Below are 24,540 nucleotides of genomic sequence, written 5' to 3'. Positions count from 1 at the left end.
AGGCTTTATCAAAGACTTGAAGCAGGAACATGCCATCTACACAACAACTGAGTTAATATCATTTTTTGTTTAGCTCATGACGTGTTCTCCCTACCATGATAAAGGTGGATAAAGGTGGAAAGATTTCATGTAATCTATGGACACCAGTGAGGATCACAAATCATTGAAGAAAAAAGGTTCAGAGCACTGTCTAGTGGGTCTGTATGACCCATCTCCCAACGTTAAAGTGCCTAGGATAGCACAAGGGTTACAGGCTGCTTTGTTGGTCTTCAGTTTGTTTCATTTAAGCCTCTTTAATGGTCATTGGTATGAACTCTCTATTATGTTGTTTACAGCAGATGCTGTGAAATGCATCTGAGATCATTTAGCCGTTCTCTTTCCGTGATAAGAGTTTCACTTTGCCTCGAGTTTTTACTGCTCCCTTTCTCCTGTGACTTTAAATCTTATCAACCTCTTCTGTTCTTTAGGAAAAAATAGTTTTGCAAGTATTTGTCTCTTGTTGTAGCTACCTGTTTTATTATTTGAACAGTTTACTTATGGGCTCTTGTTGAAAATACAAACAAGGGAATTTGGCTTTATTGGAATGATTTGGACTAAAGATTTTGATTTACATGGAATTTATTGCCCTTGTGACAGACTTGCAACCAAGATGTGTGCAACCTTTGACCAGCAGTAGCTTAGATAGGCTACATCAACCCTGTGACCCCCAAAAGGGCTTAAGGCAGTTTGGAAGATAGATAGATTGAATTTATTTAATTTAATTGAATAAGTGAATCATTCTTTTGATGGTGAAGTTTTTGACTCCCTGGTTCAAAGACCCTTTCAAAAAAATAAGACTATCATGAAAAAGTGTATTCATTTCTATAATTCCATTAAAAAATAAACTTTAGGCTATAGATTCAGGCCCCACTGTTAATTAATTTTAAGTATTATTTTTACATCAGTTGGGGTTCCAGCTCTTAAAATCCACAAAACAGAGTTTGAAAAATTAGAACATTGTGGAGAAATCTGCCCAAATCTTTCAGGACATGAATGTTTTAAACTTAGTTTCACCAACTAATCATCAACTAAACTCAAATCACCTGCACAGTTTCCATAGATGTCATTGAATTGGTTCAGTTTGGTTCAATATGGAGAAGACTTGACCACTCACCAGAGGACCATCATTCATCCCCTCCATAGTTATGGGTCAGTCACAAAAGCAGATCAACGGAAACTCTGAAGGAGGGCAAATGTAGCAGGAGAACATGCAGCAGCAAAGAGATGACTGTGGGGCTCAGCGGATTATTATCAAAAGGATAAGATTCAATAACCTGCAGACATCCAGGAAGAGTGGAATGAGGTGGAGGAAAAGCTTAAAAAACTACCACATTCAGGTGCATTTGGGAGATGGGCCACAACTGTTGGGTTCCGCATGTCAGGTCACCTCTGAGGCTGGGCCAACTGAGAAAACGTCTCGACCAATGGGAAAAAGGATTGGATTGTCGGCCAGTGGTCCTTTTTTCTGATTAAAAGAAAGTGTGTCTTTCATTAGGGAATCAAGGTCCAAGGGTTTGGAGGAAGACTGAGGAGTTGGACCCAAAGCTGCTTGAGGTCCAGTGTAAAATCTCCACCGTCGGTCACGATTTGGGCTGCAATGTCCAGCGCTGGTGTTGGCAAACTCTGCTTTCTTCAATCCAAAATCACTGCAACAGTCTAGCAGAATGTTTCTAGAGGACTTGATGATTCCTTCTGCTCATGATCTGGATGGAGATGTAGGTCTTCAGCAGGACCTGGTCCCTGTCCAGACTGGAGTATTGAAGATGGAAGTATCATTTTGAGAATACTTTTTGATTGACTCTGTCTTTATCTTTTTGAAAAAATAATCTCCTGATTATTCTAATTTTCTGAAATCTTGTTTTTGTTGGAACCCCAATTTATGAAAAGAAAAATAGAACAGAATATGAAAATTTACACTTTTTAATAATGGAAATTAATACACTTTCCAATGATATCGTAATTTTTAAATGTCTGTATATTTTCTGTGTTTTTTGTTCTTGACCCCTTCCAAACTTTTGGTTGGGTCCCTTCCAAAAAGCTCAGCTGTTAAAGGAGAAGAAAACCAGATGTTTTTTTAAACAAAGCAACTCTTTGAAATAATTTTTGGAAGGCCAGCTTTCTATCAAAATGTTTAGAAAATGTTTTTGGCCTGCTTATATAGTAGTCATTTAAGAATAAACAAAAATGTATTATAGCAAAAGCAAAAGAGAAAGAAATTACAAATTAAGGTCAGATTCAGTTCTTTATTTACAATGTCTTAAAGTCAGAGCATGTTGTTGCATTTAAATCAGCAACACATGTCAGTGTCCAGGCAGGCAGACACAGGCTTCATTCCTCCGTCATTCTAATATTTTACATTTATGGGCAAAACCTTTTCCTGCAGTGCGAGTTGATCCCGAGATCCTCCTGAGACACAAGATGTTCTGCTCTCTTTCAATATGAGCTGGCCCTTAAACCACATGGAAACTCCAGCAGAAAAGTTCACAGATCAGTCAGCGCGCCAAGACCAAACAGTTTGATGAAGAACAGCCCCCTCGGCACATGCCCCCTCCAAATGTCCAGCCTACTTGAAGCGAGAACCTATGAGGCGCACTGCTTTCCCTCTGCGCTCTCCGCTACTTCCATTTGACAGAAGTTTGACTCTGACATGAAAATGGACCCCACGGATATCTTTTATCACCCGATCTGGGTCGTTTTATCGGCGGTGCTGGCAATGGTCGTGCGCCTTCAGCGCAAAGGCTCCTGGGATCCACGAGCGTGCCCCGTGCAGCTCACTGGAAAGACTGCAATAGTGACAGGAGCCAATACAGGTAGGGTAACTGCAGCCTGTCTCGTGCCAGGGCTTCAGATGTTGATTTACAGAAGTTGCTGGAAGGGTTCTGGATGTGAATGCGTTTAATTTCAAACTTTGTGCGCGTCATGACGCACGGCTGGACCCACAAATTAATTTACTGATGCTGGATGGATGAAGGTTTGTTCCCGTTTTTGCTTTGTTTTGAAATAAGAACTTTATTTTAAGGTATTATGAAGCATTAATGTAGAATCTGCGGTAACTTTGACAGGTCAGTTAAACCCAAACAGTTGCATTAGTCTACACACTGAAGGGAAAATCGTGCAGACAGGCAGCATTAGATAAGAACGGAATAATAAAGATGTTTTGTTATGCAGTTATTTAAATATTAGCATCAACACCAGAATAGAATTGGATTATATGATCACCCCACTGTTACAATAAGCATGAATGACATTTAAGCTGCTCCTGTTTTCACTGAGAAAAAACATCAGACATGTTACTAAGAGCTTTCAGTAACAGGAAGGAGCCAGCCTGATATCAGAGCATGTGTAAGGTAAGACAAATTGACTTCTACAAACTCCCTTGCAAAAGCAGAAGATAAAATAATAGCTTAACAATTAAAAATCAGTGTAGTACAAGAAAAACTGTCTGCATATGTGCAAGGTATATGCTCTCTGGAATATGGGAAGGAGTTGGAGGACAGCTCTGTGACAGAGACGGAAAGTACACAATTAAATTTAATTATTTAGAAATAAGATCATTTTCAAATCTTTATGGAAACGTCTTCATTTATTCTGAACAAATTGTGTTTTCTTCACCTTTGTTCCACCTTTTCTGGGTTCTATTCCATTGATAGAATCACTTGTCATTTTTTTTATGATTCTTGGCTGCATACTCCACAGTGAACCTTCATAAGACTGGAAAAAAAAAAGCTCATGCATGCGGCCCAGCATATTTACCTGCTCAAAATCCCTGTTCTTTAATCGACTTTCACATCCAGATGTTTGACTCAATCATGTGTGAAAGTCATTGCCGCTTTGTTCTCTGTACCTTCCAGCTCGAAACCGAACAACTCCTGGCTGCGTATGCTTGCAAAACACTGGTCTCTCTTCCTGAAAACACTTCTAATAGGATACAGTGTATTTTTTATGGAAAAAATGGGTGCAGGAGCCATGTGAGCTCATGTTTGTTTTTCATCACCACACAGATTTCCACAGCGCTGGACCTAAATGGAGCTCCTGGAAACATGTGTTAGATGCTTAGTCCATGCAACAGGGGACCCCATGAATGCAATGCATTGTTTTCATATAGTCTGTTAGGAAGACTTTTTGTTTTTTTTGCTAATTAAGGCCCTGGGAGATTAAAGCGGATTTCCCCGTGCAGACTTGCAGAGAGATGAGGAAAAAGAAAAACACCTCTGAATCAGCTCAAGATCTGATAAGACTGTGACATATAGGTGCCCTAGTTCCAGTCTTGAATGTCACTTGGGAAGAAGGGTCTAAGGGCAGGGATGCCAGTTTAGTTTAGTCTGTTTAGTTAAAGTTTAGTATTATCCTATTGAATTCTATGCATTTGTGATCCTTTTTCATTGTATGTTTACCTTACAATTACCGGTACAAAGCCCATTGAGACGACTGTTGCTGTGAATTTGGGTTATACAAATAAAATAGAAATGAATTGAATTGAATTGAACAGCTATGATGAAGCAGGGTAAATATTTTCTGTTTTTTTTTTTTAAATTTAATTTTACTTGTTCTTGAGCACCGCCCTTAGGTTTGATATCATCTTGGTTGATCGCTTCATGATTGTCTACCGTTTTTAAAGCAGTATGTTTTCAGAACAAACTTTTCCTTTCATGATTCCAGAAAAATAAAATCTTCTAGTTAGCCTAATCAAAGACTGCTCTGTAACCTTACAGCATCAGTTCCTTTTCACTGAAGGCCTGATGATCTCACTTCTTTAATCCCCTAAGCCTGATGGGGTTTATTTTAAGTTTATTCTATCAAATTCCTGCCTCTGCCATTGCAGTGAAAGTATGTGATTAGAAATTACTGTAAAGATTTGCGCCGTCACAAAGGTCAAAAGTCTATTTATTCTGCTAAATGCTTTTCATACCAGGATGAAACTGAGTTTTTGCCTTTTCTGAATTCAGGTTCTCTTGTTAAATTTTCCAAAAAACCTAAGAAAAGGATTGCTGTCTTTTAAAGTAATACAGTTTTAAAATGCCGCCTAGATGAGTTAACAGTTTTTTTTTTTGTCTCCTTATGTCTCTGGTAGGCATCGGGAAGTTCATTGCCCTGGACTTTGCCCGTCGTGGGGCCCGAGTAATCCTGGCATGTCGAAGCGAGTCCCGAGGGTCAGCGGCAGTCAATGAAATCCGGAAGATTACAGGAAACACAAACGTCCATCTGCGTCTGCTGGATGTTTCCTCCATGGACTCTGTCAGGGAATTTGCAAAGAAGATACTTGAGGAGGAGAAAGCGCTGCATATCCTTGTAAACAATGCAGCGGTATCAGGTGATACTGCCTTAAATAGAGACTTTTGTCCATTTTTGTTTTAAACCTGAAAACAAAAATGTATTGACAGCAACAAAAAAATGCTAAATCAGTTTGTCAATGGTATGCATCAAACGTTTAACCTTTAGTGTAGACTTCAAATCCAAAAGTGGCAAAGCTTCATCTGTTTTGGAAAATCCAGGAAATAACAGCACCTCCACAAACTGAACTCAGGGTTTACAGCTATTCATCGTTTTTTAAACATATGGAAGCAGTTTGAAGAAGTCTCAACTATAAAAAAGAAAAGCCTGGCTTTGCGATTGACTTTTTATGAGATAATTAAACAGAGTTGCTAACAGCTTTGATCCCCTGATTGAGAACTGCGGATAAAAACAAAGTGTTCACAAATGAGGTTGAGAGAGTGGCATCGAGTGCAAACATCTGTGCGCAGAGCTTCAAAGCTGGAGCTTTTTTTTTTTATCAAGGGCTTTAGAGTAAAATTAGAGAACAAATTATATAAAATTGTTGACATTGTTTACGTAGTACAAATTCACAGGCCCTCTTAGGGCACCACACAGACAGAATCAAGTGAGATTTTTGGATTAGAATCATCCTGAACCAGTACAACATATAGGGAAATACTTTTGTAACTGCATTTTATGGAACCTAAGTGATAGTAAAAGCCAATTTATGGGCATTTGCCATACTGAGCATGTTTTTAGCGACAGCGAAAACAACATAATCTAATTCATTTTCCGCTCAGATGGTTGTATCCCACAACTTTTTACATGACTTGATCACTACTCACTGTGGGTGGTCAGCTGTCTTTAAGGATAGAAAGAGACATAAACTGTGAAACATCTGGTTTGAGACAGAGGCAAACAAATTTGTGATTGCAGCATTTAAAAGGATAACAATAGGACTTTTATCTTGAAAGTGATTCTTCAACGCAGGATCATCTAGTAAGGTATGCTGGTTTAAATTGCCTCATAAGGCTTTTTATGCAGGTTAAAGTCAAGTCTGAAGTCTTTGCATTTAAGTTGATGTCCTTTCTTAAGTTTTTAGCTGAAAGTTCAAGTTGAGTTTTAGGACCTAAAACGTATCACTAAAATAATTCTTTTTGACCCATTCCAATGAAAATAGTGTTTTTAACATGTTTTTATGGCATTTTTCTGATGGAGATAGGGGTGGGTGATACTAGGGATTTGAGGATCAATCCAATAGTTATTACCGGGCTAGTGTCGCTGATATCAATACAGATACTTATACCTTTTTCTTAAACTGTTTGATTATAGAATAATTTTGGGATGCAGAATTTTTTGTTATTTATTTGTATAATAAATCTCAGTACAAAGACTTTTGGCAAATAAAAATATAAATGAACTAATTACAACAATCTGGAGTGAACATGCATCAAATATAGAACATGCATATTAATAGTGGCAAAATACAACAATAATAAGAAGAGGAAAAAGGTAATTAGTGCAAAAAGCAAAACAAAAAGTAACAAAAATATAAGTATAATGGCACCACAAACATATTTTTTAAATAAAGGCAGCAATAAAATAGCAAAGTTGCTATTGAAAAAAGTACAAAAAAGCAACCCAGTAATATATAAAAATTATAAACAACAGAACAAAAAAATCTTGGCATGGTGCAAATATGTGGCTCTGTAATGAGTCCTCTCTCCGATGAAGCAGGCAGGTCAAGTCTTTAGTCAAATCTCTGCAGGAAAGATTCATGTGCAACTCAAGTCTTAGTTTCCATCTCTTGTGTACGCTGATTTTTATTTGAAAAACAAAAGTGTGCACATTGGAAGAGGCAGCCAGTAATTTCACTTTTTTGCTGGTTTTCTGACAGTTTTTATTTGGTGAACAGAATTTTTCTACATGAAACTTACATAGAAATGTTCTCCTCAGAACTTATTTTTTTACTTTATAAACCTTTATCCAATGTGATCTGTACAAAAACTATAAACAAAAATGGGTTTTTATTTAGCAAGCTTCTCATGCAGAATCAAAATGTTTGTTATTACCTCAAAGTATAATTTATAAACCAAAAAGTCATCAGCCACTAGCTGTATATTATTTGAGTATGTTTACAACAATTTAAATAAAAACACTATCTTTCCATGCAACACATAAAGATCTGCTATAAAGAGGTTAACCAGCATGTTACTCGTATTGACTAATTTATATATACAGAGTAAAAGGAGCAAAAAAAGATGTGCAGTAGATGACCTCCTGCAGCCTTCACTTATAGCTACCGTGTCTTTGAAAACCTTTCTCAACATTTAATGTGCTTGTCAGGTTAAAGAGGGTTTCTGCCTCCAAAACACAGCTGATGCCACAAGAAAGAAGCTTGAAACCTAAATAAAGACTGTGAAGTTTCAACCTAAAGTGCTATTTTGAAAAAATATGAAAACTTCAGGTGTTTCAAAGACATAAATCTGATTCAAAATGATGACGGTAACTTTTCAGAGTCGTTTAAGGTAAGCTGGATTGTATAAAAAAAAAAAAAAAAGATGCAGTAGTAGTGGAGAAATGCTGCATCCTCTGACACCCAATGAATCTAATATTGAATAACAGAGGACAGTTTCTACAATCCCAAGCTGTTTGTGTGTAAAAAGACAGCTGCACTGTTCCTCATTGTTGCTCCTGAGACTGCAGTAATTCAGCTGTTTGGAGTGTACAAGCTGGAAGTTTCTTAGTTGAGCTAACGTTTCTGGAATGCTCCCAGGGGATGAAGTGGTTGATCTTTTTTTTTTTTTTTTTTTTTTTTTTGTCGTTGCATTTGCTTCTCTATTTAATGTGTTGTATGTCATCTGTAATTAGGTTTGCCCAGGCAGATCACCAAAGATGGGTTCGAGGCTTCTTTTGCCACCAATCATTTGGGACCATTTCTTCTTACCAACTTGCTGCTCGGTAAAAAAAAAAAAAAAAAAATGCTTTAAACAGAGCACAACATTATGGTTGTGTAACTCTTCTTTAGCAAGTTCCAGATTGCATTTCTCATATATGTTAATGTTGCTTTTTCCTCTCCAGACCTGCTGAAGCGCTCGACTCCATCGCGTATCGTCACCGTCAGCTCTTTGAACCACAAAAAGGGAAAAGTGGATTTCTCCCACTTCCGAGGGGAAAACCTAGTTTATTTCATGGATCAAGTCTACAACAATACTAAACTTCACAATATTATCTGTACCAATGAGCTGGCTCGCAGGCTACAGGGGACAGGTGAGAAAAAAGCACAACACAGTGTCAAAGATAATTAGGTCGCCATTTATGTTCAAACGCTGTCCCAATAAAGAGATGTTATAGATTTTATTTTGGAAAGTTGTTTTTTGTCCACTGTTTATTTTGACACTTTTGTCATGTCACAAGTTTTAAAGTCCCACTCCAATAGTCTTTTGATCTATTTTTAAAGCGTTCCCAGTGGTCTTTTAATCATGATTATGCTGTTTTTGGTCAAATAAAAAAAAACCTGTGTTGTGATCTTGGACACAATGTTCTTGAAACAGCCATTCACACCCTGATCAAGTCTTGGATAGATTAATGTGACAATCACTCAATCATCTCCAGTTATTTCAGAATACAGCAGAACAACTGTTAACTGGGACATCCTGATGAGCACACATCATTCTTGGACTCAGTTCAACTCTGGCTCCTTGTTAATTTTAGAATTCAGTTTTAACTTTTATCTGATTCACAACACTTTGAATAAAACTTTCCCAGGTTTATTAATGGGACATCAGCTGAGCTTCAAGTGAAACGAAGGGCTCACATGACATGACTTGGATCTCAGTTTAGGCACGAGATATGCTTCAGAGCAGTTAAACAAACATTAACTGAAGAAGGATTCAAGTTTGTACTGAAACCTTCCCCAAAAACTATTCTAAATGATAGTTCAATAAAGTTCACAGTGTCTGTATCAATAGCTAACATCTTAGGTTCTTCTATTATAGGACACGGTTGTGTTTTTCACATGCCTGTTATGAATGATGCTTAGGAAGAAATTATGCAGATAAACAGTGGTAACCTCTGCCATCACGGGAACTGTTATACAGGACATCTTCTACTGTGTGCTTTCAGGAGTCACCGCCAACTCTGTCCATCCTGGTGTTGTCATGACTGAAGTGATGAGACACTATCCACTTTGGATACGCTACCTTTTCAACGCCATTGGCTTCTTCTTTTTCAAAGTAAGTACATCACAACAATTAAGATCCAAAAAGATGACATCTTTCTGCTGTGTTTGAATCTTTCTCAAGAATCTGGCTGAGCTGCTGCAAAATCAAAGCTTTTAAGAGAAGAAAACAGGATCCAAATCTGCATCATCTTCTGTGGAAGACTGGAGCTGCTTTCTAACAGACGCACTAAAATAGAGACATGTGTTCCTTTGGACAGATCTGACATGTTAGAATCTAAGAATGTTTACCCTCCAGTGCTCTCTGACTTGTATGTATGGCCAATGCTGAAAGCACACTGACTTTGCAGATGTTTATGTCTTGGCTCAAAACAGTATATTTTTTGGTAAGTTGCTTCATTTTTGTATCAATTGTTCTTCTTGACACTAATTAATTCTTAAACAGTTGGAAAGCTTGTTTGTTACTTTTTCAAATGGTGTCACATTTGTAAGCAACATACACTTGTGCGATGTGCAGCAGAGCAGAGTTTGTGGATAATTACACATTGTTGCTATTGACTCTTTTCAGTTTCTGGTGCTCAGGTGCTTTCCATCAGGTGCCTTGATAAGAAGCACTTTTGAGCACCGTTTCCAGATGAGTCAGCTCCAAGAGTCAGCAGACCACGTCTAACTAATCTGAATGAATGCTGCAATCAGGCAACTTGAAGCTTGTGTTCCACTAAACCAAGCTGCAAACCTAAGGCCAACCTCAATACAACAGGGGATGTCAGAAATGAACCGTGAAGTGAGCAACCCAAGACGACCTTCTGCAGCTGAGTGCTGCAGAAGGTCGTCTTCTTCAGATTTGTTAGAAAATATGACTGACACCACTCTGCAGGGACAATCGGAAAAAAAACGTTATGGTCCCAATCTTATTTTTTTTTTTTTTGGAACAGAAATCATTCACTGGTTTCTGTTTCTGTTTATTGTGTTCCTTTAATGAAGAATAGCATTACACATAACTTCAGTGTTTGCTGAGGCTCAAAGTGCTTTTAAAGGACAGGAGGGTATCTGGAAAATTCAAGGTCAGGAGGTGATCGTTGCAACATGTTATGATGGGCTGTAATATTACCCTCACTGAAGATAACAAGGAAGAAGATTGGAGATAACTGTATCCTAGTGAACAAAAACAAAAAACATGAATGTGTTTTTTTGTGATTCGAGAGCAATTTACCATAGCCAGAGGGTATACAAGAAAGGAGGTTTAGTTTTTTTTTTATATATATAAATAATCTACTTTTGCATACACAACCTGGAGCTTCCTTTATGAAAGCAAACACAAATTTAACACTGTTTAACTGACAGGAAAAAACTGAGCATGAGTAGCAGAAAACATGTTGTTTTTGACTTCATGGTGTGTTTTCACACCAGGGACATCTGATATTGTGCAGAACAGAACAATGTCCACTTCTTTTGAAGCCTTACTGATTAGTACATGTCTTAAGATTTTGCATTTTCAGGAGTCAAAGCCTCTGATATTCCTGAAAGTGAAAAAAATATTTTTTGTGGGATTATTCTCATAATATGTTAATGTTGTGAGCAGTAATACAACTACACTGCAAAAACTGAATCTTAAGTAAAAAGACCCCTGTTTCAAGAAAAACTGTCTTATTTACTGTCTTGAAAAATAAAAATAATTTTATTAAGTAGTAAAATAAGCTTAGTTTGAGAAAACATGTTTTAGCAACTAGAATGTTTTCCTTAAGAATTTTTCAAAAGACCTTGTTTTACCCCTGTGAGGGATCGAGCGGCCAAAGAGGACAATAGACAATTTATCAAAAATGAAAGTTTAATTTTTTTCCAAAAATTTAAATAATTTACAAACTGGACCCTTAAAAGAGGTCAACAGAAACATAATTAACTCCGGCAACAAACTTAACTTTAACTCAACCAACTGAACAGACCACGTAACAGAACAACAGGGCAACATATGTAGTGCTGATCAGACCACCTAAGAAATATGGGGGGGAATTAACAACATTTAACAAAGACTGCACAGACAAGAATAAAACAAAACTTGGTCTCTTAGTGGAAAAGAAAAAAAACAACAAAAGTAGTACAAAATTAGAACAAAATGAATAATAACCAACGGAAGCAAAGCAAATAAAGAAATACTCAAAGAAATAAGTGTATTTATTTAAGAATAAAGAATCTGAAGCAAAATTAAAAAGAAAGTGTGCAGTGCTGGGGAGAGGTTAACGCCATTTTGTTGCTGGTGTGGCAGCGTGTGCTGCCATCACAACCCCATTGGTAGATTGTTTTTGCTCGTTTATAGATAAATTGCCAATGGGGTAAGAGTTTTTGCTGTGTAGCTAGTGTTTTCATGCTCTCTTTTGTAATCAAGATTATGGAATTTGTGTAAATATTTATACTTTCTTTGAAAATTCAAGTTGAAGGCCAACAGGACCCCTGATTAAAATAATCAATTTACCTTCTTTCATTTTGAAACTTTAGTTATAAAGTCTTTCGCCAGGGTCAAGTCACTAAGGATGGGGGTGTGCCTCTCTCTGCCCCTGCCTGCACCCTAATATTGCTCAGTGAACTTGTATATCTCCACAGTTTGTCCTTTTGGGTGATTTGTACTGGGACATGGCTAACCCTCCTGTCTTAGTTACTCAGCACGCCTTAAACCTCTCTGAACCTACCAGACGTAATCCAAAGTCTCCCCTAGCTGCCTCATTGCCAATACCAATCTGGAGTCTTCAGTCAAAACCTGAGCCGTTGCATGGATTCGCTCTGGCCCCTCATCAAATGGTTTGCCCGCTCCCTCAAAAACCATGCACAAGTAAAGTCTGAAAACGTCATGGCAGACCCTCCCTCTCATCATTCTGTTTTCTTTGCTTTTTTGTCAAATTTTCAGAGCTGGACTCCTGGCATCGTTGTTTAGCAACAAGTTTGGTGTGTGAGGTCCTGTGTGTGTCTTTGTATCAGGGATTTGAATTTTTAAAACCTGTTATTGTGATTATCATTTTTAGGTCTTATTAAAACATTAAAATCTAAAACAAATAACTCATCACTGAGATGAGTTATTTGTTATTTGAGGTTGGACATTTTCCTCATTGTGTGCAACACCAACAGTAAAAATCCTCCAAAAAAAACCTCTATAAATTCATAAACAACTAATCTTTTGTTTATTTATCTTAAAAAGCACAGCTGTTTTACTACTTCCATGCATCAACTGTTGTCCTTTATATCAAATAGACTCCTAACACAAAATTCCCTTAAACTTATTGTTGTTCAAGCAGAAACTCAAACAGACCAAGTTGACTGCTGTACTTGTTGATCTCTCCCTCCTGGCTTGTTGTCTGTAAAGGATGTTTCAATGTCACTGTCATTATTGTTTACTATATGCTCATCATGGATTCATGTGTTTTGTTCTTTTTGTCTCATTGTGTTTTCCTGTTTTTTTCTGTGGCTTTTCTTATATGTGTTTTTTTTTCAGCATCTTTTGTGTTTTCATTTGCTTTGTCCAGTCGTCAGAGGAAGGAGCAGTCGCCCCGATCTACTGTGCTGTGTCCGAGGAACTGGAGGGAGTGACAGGAAAGTATTTTGACAGCGACTGCTCGCTTGTCCTTCCTGCTCCTTTAGCCCGAGACCCAGCCTTGGCGGTCAAGGATTTTGAGGTGTGTGAGAGACTGACTTCAAAGCTGTGAAGCGACAATCTCCACTGGCTTGATAACAGAAAACAGGTCGAAGTCCTGTCGTTTTCAGGGACCGGGACCTCGGTCAATGTGAGCGACTGTCCAAACCCAGCAGAAGATCTCTGAGTATATATAGTTTTGAGTATATATATTTTTCATTTTCTGTACTTTCATAGAAATATTTTTAACTAATAGATGTTGCCATCTGCTGCATTTCTTGCTTGAAAACCAAAGACATACACTAAAACCTTCATATTTTGCATTGGTTTCAGTATCAATGTGGTGTGCATAGAAGGCACCATGTCAGAGTGCCTCAAGAAGTACTTCTTTTTTTTTTTTTATTACTGGGCAAAGTGCAGTCTCTTCCTGCAGTCTCTCTGGAATCAGAACAAAACCTCAAGCATTTGATAGAATCAACTCTCTTTATTATCAGATTTAATAAAACATATTTCAGCCTTCATGGGTTTTATTTTTCTCCCTTAAACAGCGTTCACACCATCTGCCTCGCTATTTGGCTGCAAAGACACAGGCGGTTACAGTCATCAAATGAGTTGTCCAACAAAACTCACTTTTTGGTTTGTTTTGTCACAAACACATACTGTACCTTTTTGATGCTCCTCCACTATCTCATGAATGATTTCTTTGATCACCGGAGCCACATAGGTCAGCTGTCTGGGTGAAAAGCGGACCCCCAACTCCAGTGTTTTATCCTGGAACCAAACAAAACAAAGCAGAGGTTGAGAAGTGGTTTGTCATGGAAGGTGCATGAAATCCATCAAGCTTAAGGAGGTCTGCTCTCACAGTATTCGCGTCCCTCTGAGGAACCTGCTCGAGGATGACTTCATCAAACTCCTCTGATCGAGGTTTCATGTCTTTCTTCTCTTGTTGCTCCTGCAGCTGAGATGCACAGAGGAGATGCATCAGCAACGAAAACTGCACTCATGCAAGCAGATATCACTAGATTGATTTTTTTTTCTATGAATTAAGATCTCCATAAAGATGAATCTTTTCTTAATAGATTTAACAGGCTGATCTGGACCTGCAGACAAATTTACCAAACGCTTGGAAAGTTTAGTTTTCTGTCTGGGTCACTGAGTATCTTCATTTACACTTGATGTCTAAAACAGGGAGATGAATGAACCAACTGAAAATTACCGGTATGTGTTACTCATTTAGTAAACTGTCTTTTCTTGTCGTAAAGTGTTTTTTTTTTTAAAAAGGCTGTGGAACTGGAGGAGGTGACAATAAATGTTTTTTAGTTTCAGCAAAACAAAAATCATTGTTTCATCAACTGTTATCAGGCTCTATTTATTTATTAAAAATAAAGAGCCAATTGTTTTTACCCTTTTCTTTCTTTTTTTTTTTTTACTAAAATAGAAAAAAAAACAATATCAGTTGCAAGATAAATACACTTAAGTTAAATGCAAAACTGTTTTTAAAGCTGAAGGGAAAAATATTACATTTAATTCTTTACTAGTTATTACAATTTATTTGGCTATTTGTTTCTTCAACATGTTTACATTCTTCCAAGCCCCCTAAAGCTTGGTCATACAACTAATACTGGTAGCAAAAATAATGGTCATAAGTATATGTAAATAGTAATAAAACAACCTCTCTTTCGAGGATGAGTCGCATGGTTAACTTGGCAATGTTCAACGCCAAATGCCCTTCCTGACGCAACCCTCTCAATTAATCTGGGCTTGGGACCGGCACAGAAGCAGAGAAGGGAATAGGGAGCAGCCCGGATTCGAACCCTGGTTTCACTAACGGAAGGTACCGCAAACCAGCACGAGCTAAACTGGCTCCCTCTTAAAGGGAGTAGTTGATGTGCTTTTTTTCTCTTCCTTCCCCTCCTTAATGTGATTATTTAATATCTGCTGGTAGCGTTTTGAAGTAATTAAGTAAGGGGTTCCGTCAGTTTATAAACTAGTTCTTTTGAGCCTTTTAAGGATAATTATATTTTTATATTTAAAAAAAAAAGATATAGTCACATAGAGCCAAGACATTGGGGATGATGGAATGCTCCCCTTCCATAGTAGAAATATTTGTCATCGTGTAATGACTGAAGGGGAAATTTTTTTATTTTTTTTTCTTCCTGGTTTAACATCTTTATCTTTGTGTTTGGGAATGTAGAATTATTTAGGCCCAGGGCTCTAATTGTTTTTGGAGGCTTTCATCTTTACATGCTACCAAAATATATTATTTTCTTAGATATTTGTAATTTGCACCGTATTATAGAGTCATTTGATACTTTATTATGTTATATGTGAGTGTATGTGTGTGTGTGTGTGGGGGGGGGGTTATGTGTGTTCTATATTTTTTGTGTGTGTGTGAAGGTCTTTGTATAGCATTTTGTTTTTTAAATTGGAAAATATTTTTATTAAAGCACTTTGATTTACATCAGTAAGAAAAGTGAAATAAGTGATCAAATCAAGTTTCATTTGATTTGATTTGTATTCAAACATTCAAATAATATATTTGTAATAGACTGCACAGTTGTTTTTCCATGTTATTTACATATTTTTCACTTTTTTTTTGTTTTACTTTGTCCATTTAAGTACTGGAATGTTCTGTTATTTTTTTCAGTTCCACCTTTGTCCTGTTAAAGGTTGTAGAACATTTTTAATCCTCTTCATAATAACAGAGAAAGTTATTTTTTTATTTTAGCCTTGTTTTTTATTCAAAATAAAATCAGAGTCCTATAAAATATTTTTACAAGAAAATACATTTGCTTCTGATACCTTAAAAAGTGACATTTCTACTCAAAATGAGTTATCAGAGGAGCTGCTAATTGATTTTTCTGCTGTCAATAATTGGTGGATTTTGCCCTGCTACTCCACACTGTACTCACCCTCATGTGCAAAAGCTCCTTGGGGCTGAAGAATGTGATGTGACCCTGTGACCTCTCAACCAGGAAGGCCATCAGGCTCACCAGCACCACACAAACGCCCACTGCTCCACGGATGCTCATTCTGCTCTCACCTGAACGCTTTAACAGGAATGTGCAAAAACAAACGGCTTGTTAGAAGCAAACAAACCAAAACCTCTATCTCTTTTTTTAAATCATTTATGTCTTTGATGCAGATGGAAAGTTTTGTTTCAAACTTTATAACATAAGCTTGTAAAGTTTAGGAAATTAAGTCAACTTTTGACACACGGGGAAAGAAAATCTGACTTGAGGGATCCTGCTACTATGCAAGGTAGATGTTGACTAGTTGGTAGGAGATAGGAAAGGAGAAAGGGCAAACCTTTGGGATTTCCATGGGCCAAAACAACAAACTTTTTCTACAGTTAAAAGACACAAGAGGCTGAAGTGGACTGCTTGCAACAGAGACAGCCTTGCACAGAAGAGGAAGATAGGACTTTGAAGGAGGAATAAGAGAAAAGAATGAAGGGTCTCTGCCAACAGCAAGAGGAGCTAAGGGAGCAATATCTTACCTACGTGCTGTGTCGGCTTTAGTCAGTTGGGGAAGTCGTCTGTAAGATGAGCAGGGCTCCACCAGTCTGACTGTCAGCTCATCCTGCTCAGTCCTTTATATGAAGCCTTTTCACAGCCCGGGGCTCAGTAAATGCCCTCGCTCACATCCGCTCCTCAACAGGCTCCTCCAAGGACTCTTCAACAAGCTCCTGGAAACACAGACATTACTTTGGAATCTGGCCTTTTGTTAGGGCGATAAGTTTCTCTAGCTGCGTGCATGGAGGTCATTATTTTTCTCCTTAGGAAAGGTAAATAGCAATAATTTTGAGTCATTTACCTATTGAACAAATATTTTATAAAATCCAACTTGGGAGAAACACTTGAATTTGAAAAACATAATCTGGATGTCACAGAGTTGCGCCTTCCATTCAGGCTTGGAAGTTAAAAGCAGGATGGGATCTGTCCACAAAGATCCGTCATAAATCTCATTATCAAACACACGCTGACATTTACAACTGCAAATCAGTTTGTGCTTTTTCATTTAAATCTTCCTCATGTTTTTGTTGCCAGGAGTTTTGAGCGTCTAAAGAGCTTTATTGATGGTTTGTTATTAAATGCAACACTCAACTGTTTCCTGAATGAAAGCAAAATGGCATTGTGGTTAGGCTTTATTGCTGTCGAGGTGAGAGTGTGTTGCCTGAAATATAACAATTCTATGTGACGGGTCTGTAATCACAGCTCTGAGAGTCCTGTGTAGTAAAAACACGTTAACACGTTGACACATGAAACCTTTTTACATTTTTCCATCACTTTGCACTTGCAGTTTATTTATTGTACAGTTGTACGGTACAGAAATCCTGGTTTTAGTCATCTGAGGAATTTGAACTATCCTGTATAAAAAGATATTCCTCATAATGTTTAAAGTACGTGAAAAAGATAAATCACATCCATTTTGATGTCCTTTTTTCCCATTTTTGTTTTCATTCATTATTGTTGGTTTTGCTCATTTTTTCTTTGTAGCTTTTTAAACGTTTGTCATATTTCTGTTAAAGAATCATGATATAATTCACATTTTTGATGTAAAAGTTGGACCAACTAATAGTTTTTTTCTCAGCAAGTAATGCAACCTGCCTTATACAGTTTTTATATGTTTTATAATTGTATTTTATTGCAAATAAACATGTTTTGCTGATTAGTGTTTTCTTTATATTTTCAGTAATTTAGTCTCTTTGGAGTGTCAGGTCTGTGTTTGAATAATTAAATCTCAACACTCCTGTTGATGAAAAGCTTTCAAGAAGAAAAAATGCATTTTTCGGATTAAAATACATTTAAAATAATTTTTCCATTGTTGCAGCAACATTTCATCTTTAGTTACTTTCTGTCCAAAAGAATAGTTCTTTACCTTTTTTTGTCCACAATATGTTTCTAAGCGAAGTACCTTTTAATCAACTTAGGACAGTTAGATTTGAAAGTAGCTTTGATAAAAGCAAATAAAAGTGCTTTTAGTGATTAAAAGACATGCAGCAATTTAGTGTAAAAAATGAGTAAGCAGCAATTTAACCATAAAATACCTAAATGAAGAAATTAAATAAAAAATACTAGACTGGAAAGACTCAGAGGAAAATATGACATTTGTCCAAGCCTGTCCAAAGCCCATGCAAAATGATTTCCAATGATTACTTTTACTGAAAAAGCTTCTTGATAAAAAATGTGTGACTTAAATGTGAGTAGACACTTCTATACAGATGAATGAATCTGAATAGACTTGTGTATACTGTTTTTGCAAAGATGTTTATTTGTGATTATTACACTTTCAAGAAAATGAGATGGCACCATTTTCTTTTATCTTTGGTTATTTTTCTTTACTTTCTAATTAACGTATTACTTCAAATCTGAAATAATTTAGATATATATAGGTTTTGTCATTTCTATTGTATTATTCCTATATTTTGATGCTTTAAATAAATAATTCAATAAATACTCCAATAAAAATAAAAAATGTGATGTAATGCACTGGTTGATGATCAATAAAAAAATTCGGAGGTGCCATAATTGTGAACAAGAGGTGAAGCCAAGCTCGCAGCAGCTGTGAAAGAAAGGCGGAGAGGGAGGAGCCAGTATAATCTCGCGAGATGTGGGTCATGTCAAAGTTTTCTGCTCTCTTTTCGTGTGTGGAAGCAGCGGAGCAGACACGTTGTGTGCCGCTGCGCAGATTTAGCCATCATGGTAAGATAAATGACTCTTGTGCACCGCCACCTTTATTCTGAAGAAACAACTTGAAGCTACGCAGAGGCGATAAATCCCCTTGTACTTGTTCAAATGACGTTTAAAAAGTCAAGGGAAAAAATGACGACCGTTTTTTGCGGCTAGCCGCCTGTGCGGAAAGAATAGGCGGGAGTGTCTAAAGTTGTTTTAACAGCCACAGACTGAATTGGTGAAAAGGTACATGAACAGCTGTGTTAGTCAAAATATATTATGTATACAGAGTTTGAAGGATTTTAAAACCGCGTGAAGGGGTAATCGCTAAGCAGTTAGCATTAGTTAGCTTAATAGCAAGTTTGCCTGGGCCCAGGTCAAACACGTGGGTTCGACAAGCCACCACGTGGTTCCAGTTTAAAGTAATTCATATCTGCCTAAATCAACTTGCAATAAAACCACTTTTACTACAAATGTCATTTGGGATAAATCTTAAAGGGATTTATTGTTACTTACTTAAATGTACCTTTCGCAGGTTTTGCTGCACGTGTTGTTCGAGCACGCGGCGGGCTACGCGCTGTTCGCCGTGAAGGAGGTGGAGGAGATCGGCATGCTTCTCCCCCAGGTGAGCCTGTTCTCCTGCGTGTCCCGGTCTGGTGTGTTGTCGGGAGTGGATCAGAGCGGTGAACGGTGTCTGTGTGTCCGTCGCAGGTGGAGGAGAGCGTGCTGAGCATCGGGAAGTTCAACAGCATGGTGAGCTTGGCTGCTTTTTTCCCCTTCAAGTCCGCCCAGGCCGCCCTGGAGAACATCAACGCAATTTCTGAAGGCAAGTCGTATTTATTTACTGAATGGGTTTGTTTTTTAAGATTCTCAGCTGTAATGATGGTTTACAATCTGTCAATCCACTGATAAAATGTGATGATATTTTTATGTTACTGCTGAACATCTGGGGAAAAGTTGAGTTTATTCATGCATCTTTTAGTGATTAAGACTATTTCCTGGTGCATAAGAAGTGTTTGCTGGCTGCATGGTTGGATTACGGGTTGTGTTTTTGCTAAAGGTTGCGATGTTTTTTCCAATGCAGGCGTCGTTCATGCTGATCTGAAGCTGTTTCTGGAGACAAACCTTGCTCTATCTGGAAAGAAGAAGCCGTCTTTAGGGGTTTCTGATGCCAAGATCGGAGCTGCGCTGCAAGAAGAACTGAACATCTCCATACAAACCGGTGGAGTGGTGGCTGAGATAACTAGAGGTGCGTTATGTCTTTGTTTGAATACAGACGTGAACTCAGTTATTACTTTATTACTGTGAATGTTAATATAAAAAGGGGTGGTCTGTTGTGATGCACTTTTGATCCTGACATTTGTGATGGTTTATACTGAAAATCTGAACAGCCCCCAGATGTTTCCGGTTTTGTGGCAGTTTCCTTTTGCGCCCACAAACCCTCCTGTTTGCTTTCACTTTGCAGGTATTCGCCTTCACTTCCACTCTCTGGTGAAGGGTCTGACCTCTCTCGCCGCCTCCAAGGCACAGCTTGGTCTGGGTCACAGCTACTCCAGAGCGAAGGTCAAGTTTAACGTGAATCGGGCTGACAACATGATCATCCAGTCCATTGCTTTGTTGGATCAGCTGGATAAAGACATCAACACTTTCTCCATGCGTGTGCGGTAAGCTGGTTGTTTAGGATGTTTTTGTTTTGGTTCCAGGGTAAAACTGAATTAAATTCTATAAAAGTTTGAAAGATAAAGTGTCCTCCTAATGCTTACCACAGACAGTGCACCTCAGAGTGTTGTCTGTATAGAAACAGGAGGTACATCAGCCTTCTCCTAACATTTGCGCGGTACTTGCTGACATCTCGTAACGCCACACTGTTTGGGGGGATACATTTCCCTGTCTGGTTTTTCCCTAACGTGTGCATTTTAGTTTTGAAGGGTTATATCACACAGGATATTCATAGTTTGTTTCCTTGTGCACTCCAGGGAATGGTATGGCTACCACTTCCCGGAGCTGATCAAGATCGTTTCAGAGAACTCAATGTACTGCCGCCTGGCCCAGCTCATTGGCAACAGGAAGGAGCTCACAGAGGAGAAGCTGGAGAGCCTGGAGGAGGTGGTGATGGACAGTGCCAAAGCTCAGGCCATTCTGGAGGCGTCTCGCTCCTCTATGGGTCAGAATTTAAGCCAGTACCCTACTGTAGCGTTGATCTTATAAGCCCCTTTTATGCCCACCCTGGACCGATAATCGTCCTGGGTGCCTAACACAGGGGGGTAGATGATATCTCTCATAAACCTGTAGTGAAGGCGTGTCCTCCTCACTGCGGATCCTGTCGGGAGAAACAATCCCACAGTGCAGCTCAAAATACAAACTGGTCCTTTTCTTTGTTCATAGCTATCGTCTTTTCCCTTTCAGGAATGGACATCTCTCCAATTGACCTGATCAACATTGAGAGGTTTTCCAACCGTGTTGTGTCCCTGGCTGCGTATCGCCAGGGGCTGCAGGAGTATCTGCGCTCTAAGATGTCGCAGGTCGCTCCAAACTTGGCAGCCTTGATTGGAGAAGTGGTGAGGAAACGCTTGTGTCTCTGTCTGTTTCTTGGACCAATGATGTTTTGCCAAAATCTGTCAATCCCCTGAATCCGTGTGATGAGAACTACATCGGTGCTGATGGTCCTCTGCACATTTTCCTAAGCTCAGAGTTTCAGAATTTTGTTCCGACTCATAGTTTTCTTGCGTTTTAGGTTGGAGCTAGACTGATCTCTCATGCTGGAAGTTTGACCAACTTGGCCAAGTACCCAGCATCAACCGTTCAGATCTTGGGAGCGGAAAAGGCCCTGTTCAGGTACTGGGACGCCCCCGCCCTGCTGGGGACAAAAGTGGGTGCAGTGATGGCAGGGCTGGGCAGGAGCAGAGCGGGGTGACTGGAGAAGACCAGAAATTGATGTCTTCTCTGGGGTGATCCCCCTCTCCCAAATGCACCCCCACAGTCTGAGCAACCACTCACAACACCGAGGTAGAATATCAGAAAGCTTTGATGTGGTTTTATGATTGTGTCTAAGAGAGCGGTTTGACGCCGGGTTCCACAGAAGCCTCTGACATGTTTGCTAAGATAATTGGGTTTTTACTCAATCCCAGCATGCAATGCTGGACCTGGCTTTCGCCATGTGAAAGGGATATTGTTTTCCCAGAGCCCTGAAGACCCGCGGTAACACCCCCAAATATGGCCTCATCTTCCACTCCACCTTTATTGGACGAGCAGCGGCCAAAAACAAAGGCCGCATCTCCAGATACCTGGCGAATAAATGTACTATCGCATCCCGCATCGACTGTTTCTCTGGTGAGTGCCATTGATTGGTTGGTTACTGTTGTTCGCGCCGGTGTCATTGCAGTGATGCTCATATTTTTCGTCAACAGCATTCATCCTTTCAGGTTGATGTTGAAAAACTTATTTTCTGAGCAAAACCACAACTTTGAAAAATGCATGATTTGCTGTTTCCATTAGATTTTGTTTAAGGCTGCGAGTTTCTACTTGATTCACAGAATTACCCACAAGTGTTTTTGGAGACAAGCTGCGTGAGCAAGTGGAGGAGCGTCTGTCCTTCTATGAGACCGGTGATGTGCCTCGGAAAAATGTGGACGTCATGAAGGAAGCTGTGAAAGAGGTGAGCTCGGCTGAAGGTTTGAAGAGAAACGGTTTGGTGTTGTAAATGATGAAAGGTCTTTCCCTGATGTCACAGTGAGGGTGAAAACTGATTTAATGAGCCTGATGCAGCACAGACAGATTCCAAAGGCCATAAGTTTTCCCTGCTAGTCTTGGTCACACCTCGGTGTTCTTGCAGGCTTCGGATGTTGCAGCTGAGTTAAAACGCAAACTGGAAAAGAAGGAAAAGAAACGCCTGAAACGGGAGAAGAAGCTGAAAAAACTAGAAGCGAATGGAGAAGCCAACAGTGATGCAGAGGTAAAGTTTTGGTTTCAGCTCGAGTGAGCATGTTTTGATTTGAGACTCGATCCTCAGATGGTCTTTTCTCAGTGTACGACATGCAATATCAACGTGACTCCGAACCATTGGCTGGTCCCATCAGTGGGCTTGATCACTGAAGAGAGTCGTACATTCAAATCCCATTCTTCTATTTGAGACATTTAGAGCCTGATGGGCTTTTCTTTTATCTCAGGCTGAAGCTGCAGAGGCAGAGAACGGTGCAGAGGAGAGTCCAGCCAAGAAGAAAAAGAAAAGGAAATCGGAGGCAGTGGAAGCTGTGGCAGAGCAACCTGAAGGTAATGGCACGGAGCAAGCAGATCCTCCAAAGAAGAAAAAGAAAAGAAAATCAGATGCAGATGGAGTGGAAGTCAAAATGGAGGAACCTGAAGACAATGCCACAGAGCAGGAAGAGTTTCCAAAGAAGAAAAAGAAACTGAAAACCGAGAAAGTGGATGGAGAGCCAGCCACTGAAACTCCAGAGATGCCAGTTTCTGGAAAAAAGAAAAAGAAAAAAGCTGCAGAGTAAAGGCTGAAGTGACTTGACCCCCCCCCCCCCCCCCCTCTCTCTTGTACAGTATTTTTCATTTATCAGTGAGTGAAGGAGTTTCATTTTCTGTTTTGGTCATTGTAGAGCAGGTTTGATAAAGAAACGCTGTTGTGCCTTGAGCTCAGTGCAAATTAAAGTGTCATTTAAACTGTAAATAAAAATCAAAAACCTCACTTTTACTTTTCATTGGAGTTGTGGCGCTTACATGTGATCAAATGGTTATTGTGGTTCAGTTTGGACATGTTCTAAGTCAATTTGTTACATTTACTCTGCTCACCAATGCAATTATTTGTGACAAAAAACTGAAGCTTTGAATAAAAACCGCCCATTTCAAATGTATACGCTGTACGTTCTGTGTTTTGATACAGTCCCGTCTTCTAACTGAATTGGTCTTAAAGGTTTTTTTTAATTTTAACTTCAATTTTCTCAATCTCAGTGTATCTCAAAATAATTTGAACAGGTTTAGTGTCAAATCTGTATCCTAAAAAAATTGAATTTGATTCCATCTGATTATTTCAGTTAACCCTTGTGTTATCTTAGATGACCCCACCCTTACATTGATGTGTTCTCCCTACCATGACAAAGGTGGATAAAGGTAAAAAGATTTCATGTACTCCATGGACACCAGTGAAGATCACAAATCATTGAACGATTGAAGAAGCGCACTGTCTAGTGGGTCTAGATGATCCAACTCCCAATTTTAAAGTGCCTAGGATAGCACAGGGGATAAGTCAAATATTCCACGTCCTCGATTCACCAGTGTGCAGAGCCACACAGGTCTCAAATGGGATTTGAACCAATGCTTTCTGAGTGCTAACCACACCATGCAGTCCTTTATCAGCTATAAAATTGGGAAACTGCTCAAACTGAAAACCTAAAGTGTTGACACGCAGGTGAGGGTTTTTCATGATTGAATCAAAAGTGCAGAAAGCAAACCCAACCGGACATTTTTTCTGCTATATAAACCTGTCGGGTGCGTTCTCAAAATACGATACACTGTAGTCTTTCTGTGTTTATGGCCAGAGCGCTTTAGACCCTTTCATATGTTGCTAACCTGTGACCACCAGGAACAATGTGGGGTTCAGTGTCTTGCCCAAGGACACTTCAACACATGGGCAGGCAAGGTGGGAACCAAACCATCAACCCTCTGATCTGAAGTCAACTGCTGCACTTTTGCACCAAAATAAAAGCACAATTTGAAGCTAGCCAAGAAAGGATGAGGCTTTTGTAAAAAGGTTAAATATTTTCAAGTAA

At 38.9% G+C, this 24,540-nt stretch overlaps 3 protein-coding genes and 2 non-coding genes across 7 annotated transcripts; 4 read left to right on the top strand and 1 right to left on the bottom strand.

Annotated features, from left to right (window-relative positions):
- The first annotated feature begins 2,603 nt into the window (after window positions 1-2,603).
- Window positions 2,604-13,610, top strand: LOC101174991 (retinol dehydrogenase 11-like). Of its 2 annotated transcripts, none has more exons than XM_023955011.1 (6): window positions 2,604-2,849; window positions 5,111-5,350; window positions 8,164-8,253; window positions 8,374-8,562; window positions 9,418-9,527; window positions 12,985-13,610. In XM_023955011.1, exons 1-6 carry the CDS (start codon window positions 2,687-2,689, stop codon window positions 13,162-13,164), a joined length of 972 nt encoding a protein of 323 aa, XP_023810779.1. In that variant the 5' UTR covers window positions 2,604-2,686; the 3' UTR covers window positions 13,165-13,610. The 2 variants fall into 2 exon arrangements, with proteins under 2 accessions (XP_023810779.1, XP_023810780.1); XM_023955012.1 differs by lacking the exon at window positions 2,604-2,849 and adding an exon at window positions 2,986-3,010.
- LOC111947451 lies at window positions 13,556-19,377 on the bottom strand. Of its 2 annotated transcripts, XM_023955013.1 has the most exons (6): window positions 19,283-19,377; window positions 16,591-16,779; window positions 16,004-16,141; window positions 13,954-14,049; window positions 13,757-13,862; window positions 13,556-13,667 (listed from the first exon to the last, which is right to left on the bottom strand). In XM_023955013.1, exons 3-6 carry the CDS (start codon window positions 16,121-16,123, stop codon window positions 13,660-13,662), a joined length of 330 nt encoding a protein of 109 aa, XP_023810781.1. In that variant the 5' UTR covers window positions 16,124-16,141; window positions 16,591-16,779; window positions 19,283-19,377; the 3' UTR covers window positions 13,556-13,659. The 2 variants fall into 2 exon arrangements, with proteins under 2 accessions (XP_023810781.1, XP_023810782.1); XM_023955014.1 differs by lacking the exon at window positions 19,283-19,377 and having other exon boundaries at window positions 16,595-16,987.
- Window positions 18,677-23,625, top strand: nop56 (NOP56 ribonucleoprotein). Its single transcript, XM_004068874.4, has 12 exons — window positions 18,677-18,796; window positions 19,302-19,391; window positions 19,478-19,592; window positions 19,851-20,015; window positions 20,232-20,430; window positions 20,743-20,930; window positions 21,173-21,324; window positions 21,501-21,601; window positions 21,948-22,096; window positions 22,300-22,421; window positions 22,599-22,718; window positions 22,933-23,625. The coding sequence occupies exons 1-12, from the start codon at window positions 18,794-18,796 to the stop codon at window positions 23,263-23,265; spliced, it is 1,737 nt and encodes a 578-aa protein (XP_004068922.1). The 5' UTR covers window positions 18,677-18,793; the 3' UTR covers window positions 23,266-23,625.
- On the top strand, window positions 20,984-21,104 carry LOC111947489. Its single transcript, XR_002873344.1, has one exon. It is a non-coding gene; the product is annotated as a small nucleolar RNA SNORA26 (small nucleolar RNA).
- LOC111947484 lies at window positions 22,462-22,529 on the top strand. The gene has a single exon (XR_002873339.1). It is a non-coding gene; the product is annotated as a small nucleolar RNA SNORD57 (small nucleolar RNA).
- Window positions 23,626-24,540: the final 915 nt, after the last annotated feature.

This window comes from Oryzias latipes, chromosome 5, assembly GCF_002234675.1.
Source record: "Oryzias latipes chromosome 5, ASM223467v1".
NCBI classification, from domain to species: Eukaryota; Metazoa; Chordata; class Actinopteri; order Beloniformes; family Adrianichthyidae; genus Oryzias; species Oryzias latipes.
This window is presented reverse-complemented; position numbering and strand designations above follow the sequence as displayed.

What these genes read in the sequence shown, in the direction of transcription:
- LOC101174991 (XM_023955011.1), top strand. Translation starts at nt 2,687, where the DNA reads ATGAAAATGGACCCCACGGATATCTTTTATCACCCGATCTGGGTCGTT. An exon ending in TCTTACCAACTTGCTGCTCG is followed by an intron (nt 8,254 to 8,373) that starts GTAAAAAAAAAA and finishes TTTCCTCTCCAG; the next exon opens with ACCTGCTGAAGCGCTCGACT. An exon ending in TCGCAGGCTACAGGGGACAG is followed by an intron (nt 8,563 to 9,417) that starts GTGAGAAAAAAG and finishes GTGTGCTTTCAG; the next exon opens with GAGTCACCGCCAACTCTGTC.
- nop56 (XM_004068874.4), top strand. An exon ending in GGTGGCTGAGATAACTAGAG is followed by an intron (nt 20,016 to 20,231) that starts GTGCGTTATGTC and finishes TTCACTTTGCAG; the next exon opens with GTATTCGCCTTCACTTCCAC. An exon ending in GCGGAAAAGGCCCTGTTCAG is followed by an intron (nt 21,602 to 21,947) that starts GTACTGGGACGC and finishes TTGTTTTCCCAG; the next exon opens with AGCCCTGAAGACCCGCGGTA.
- LOC111947451 (XM_023955013.1), bottom strand. Translation starts at nt 16,123, where the DNA reads ATGAGCATCCGTGGAGCAGTGGGCGTTTGTGTGGTGCTGGTGAGCCTG. An exon ending in AGGAGCTTTTGCACATGAGG is followed by an intron (nt 14,050 to 16,003) that starts GTGAGTACAGTG and finishes TGTGCATCTCAG; the next exon opens with CTGCAGGAGCAACAAGAGAA. An exon ending in CTCAGAGGGACGCGAATACT is followed by an intron (nt 13,863 to 13,953) that starts GTGAGAGCAGAC and finishes GTTTGGTTCCAG; the next exon opens with GATAAAACACTGGAGTTGGG.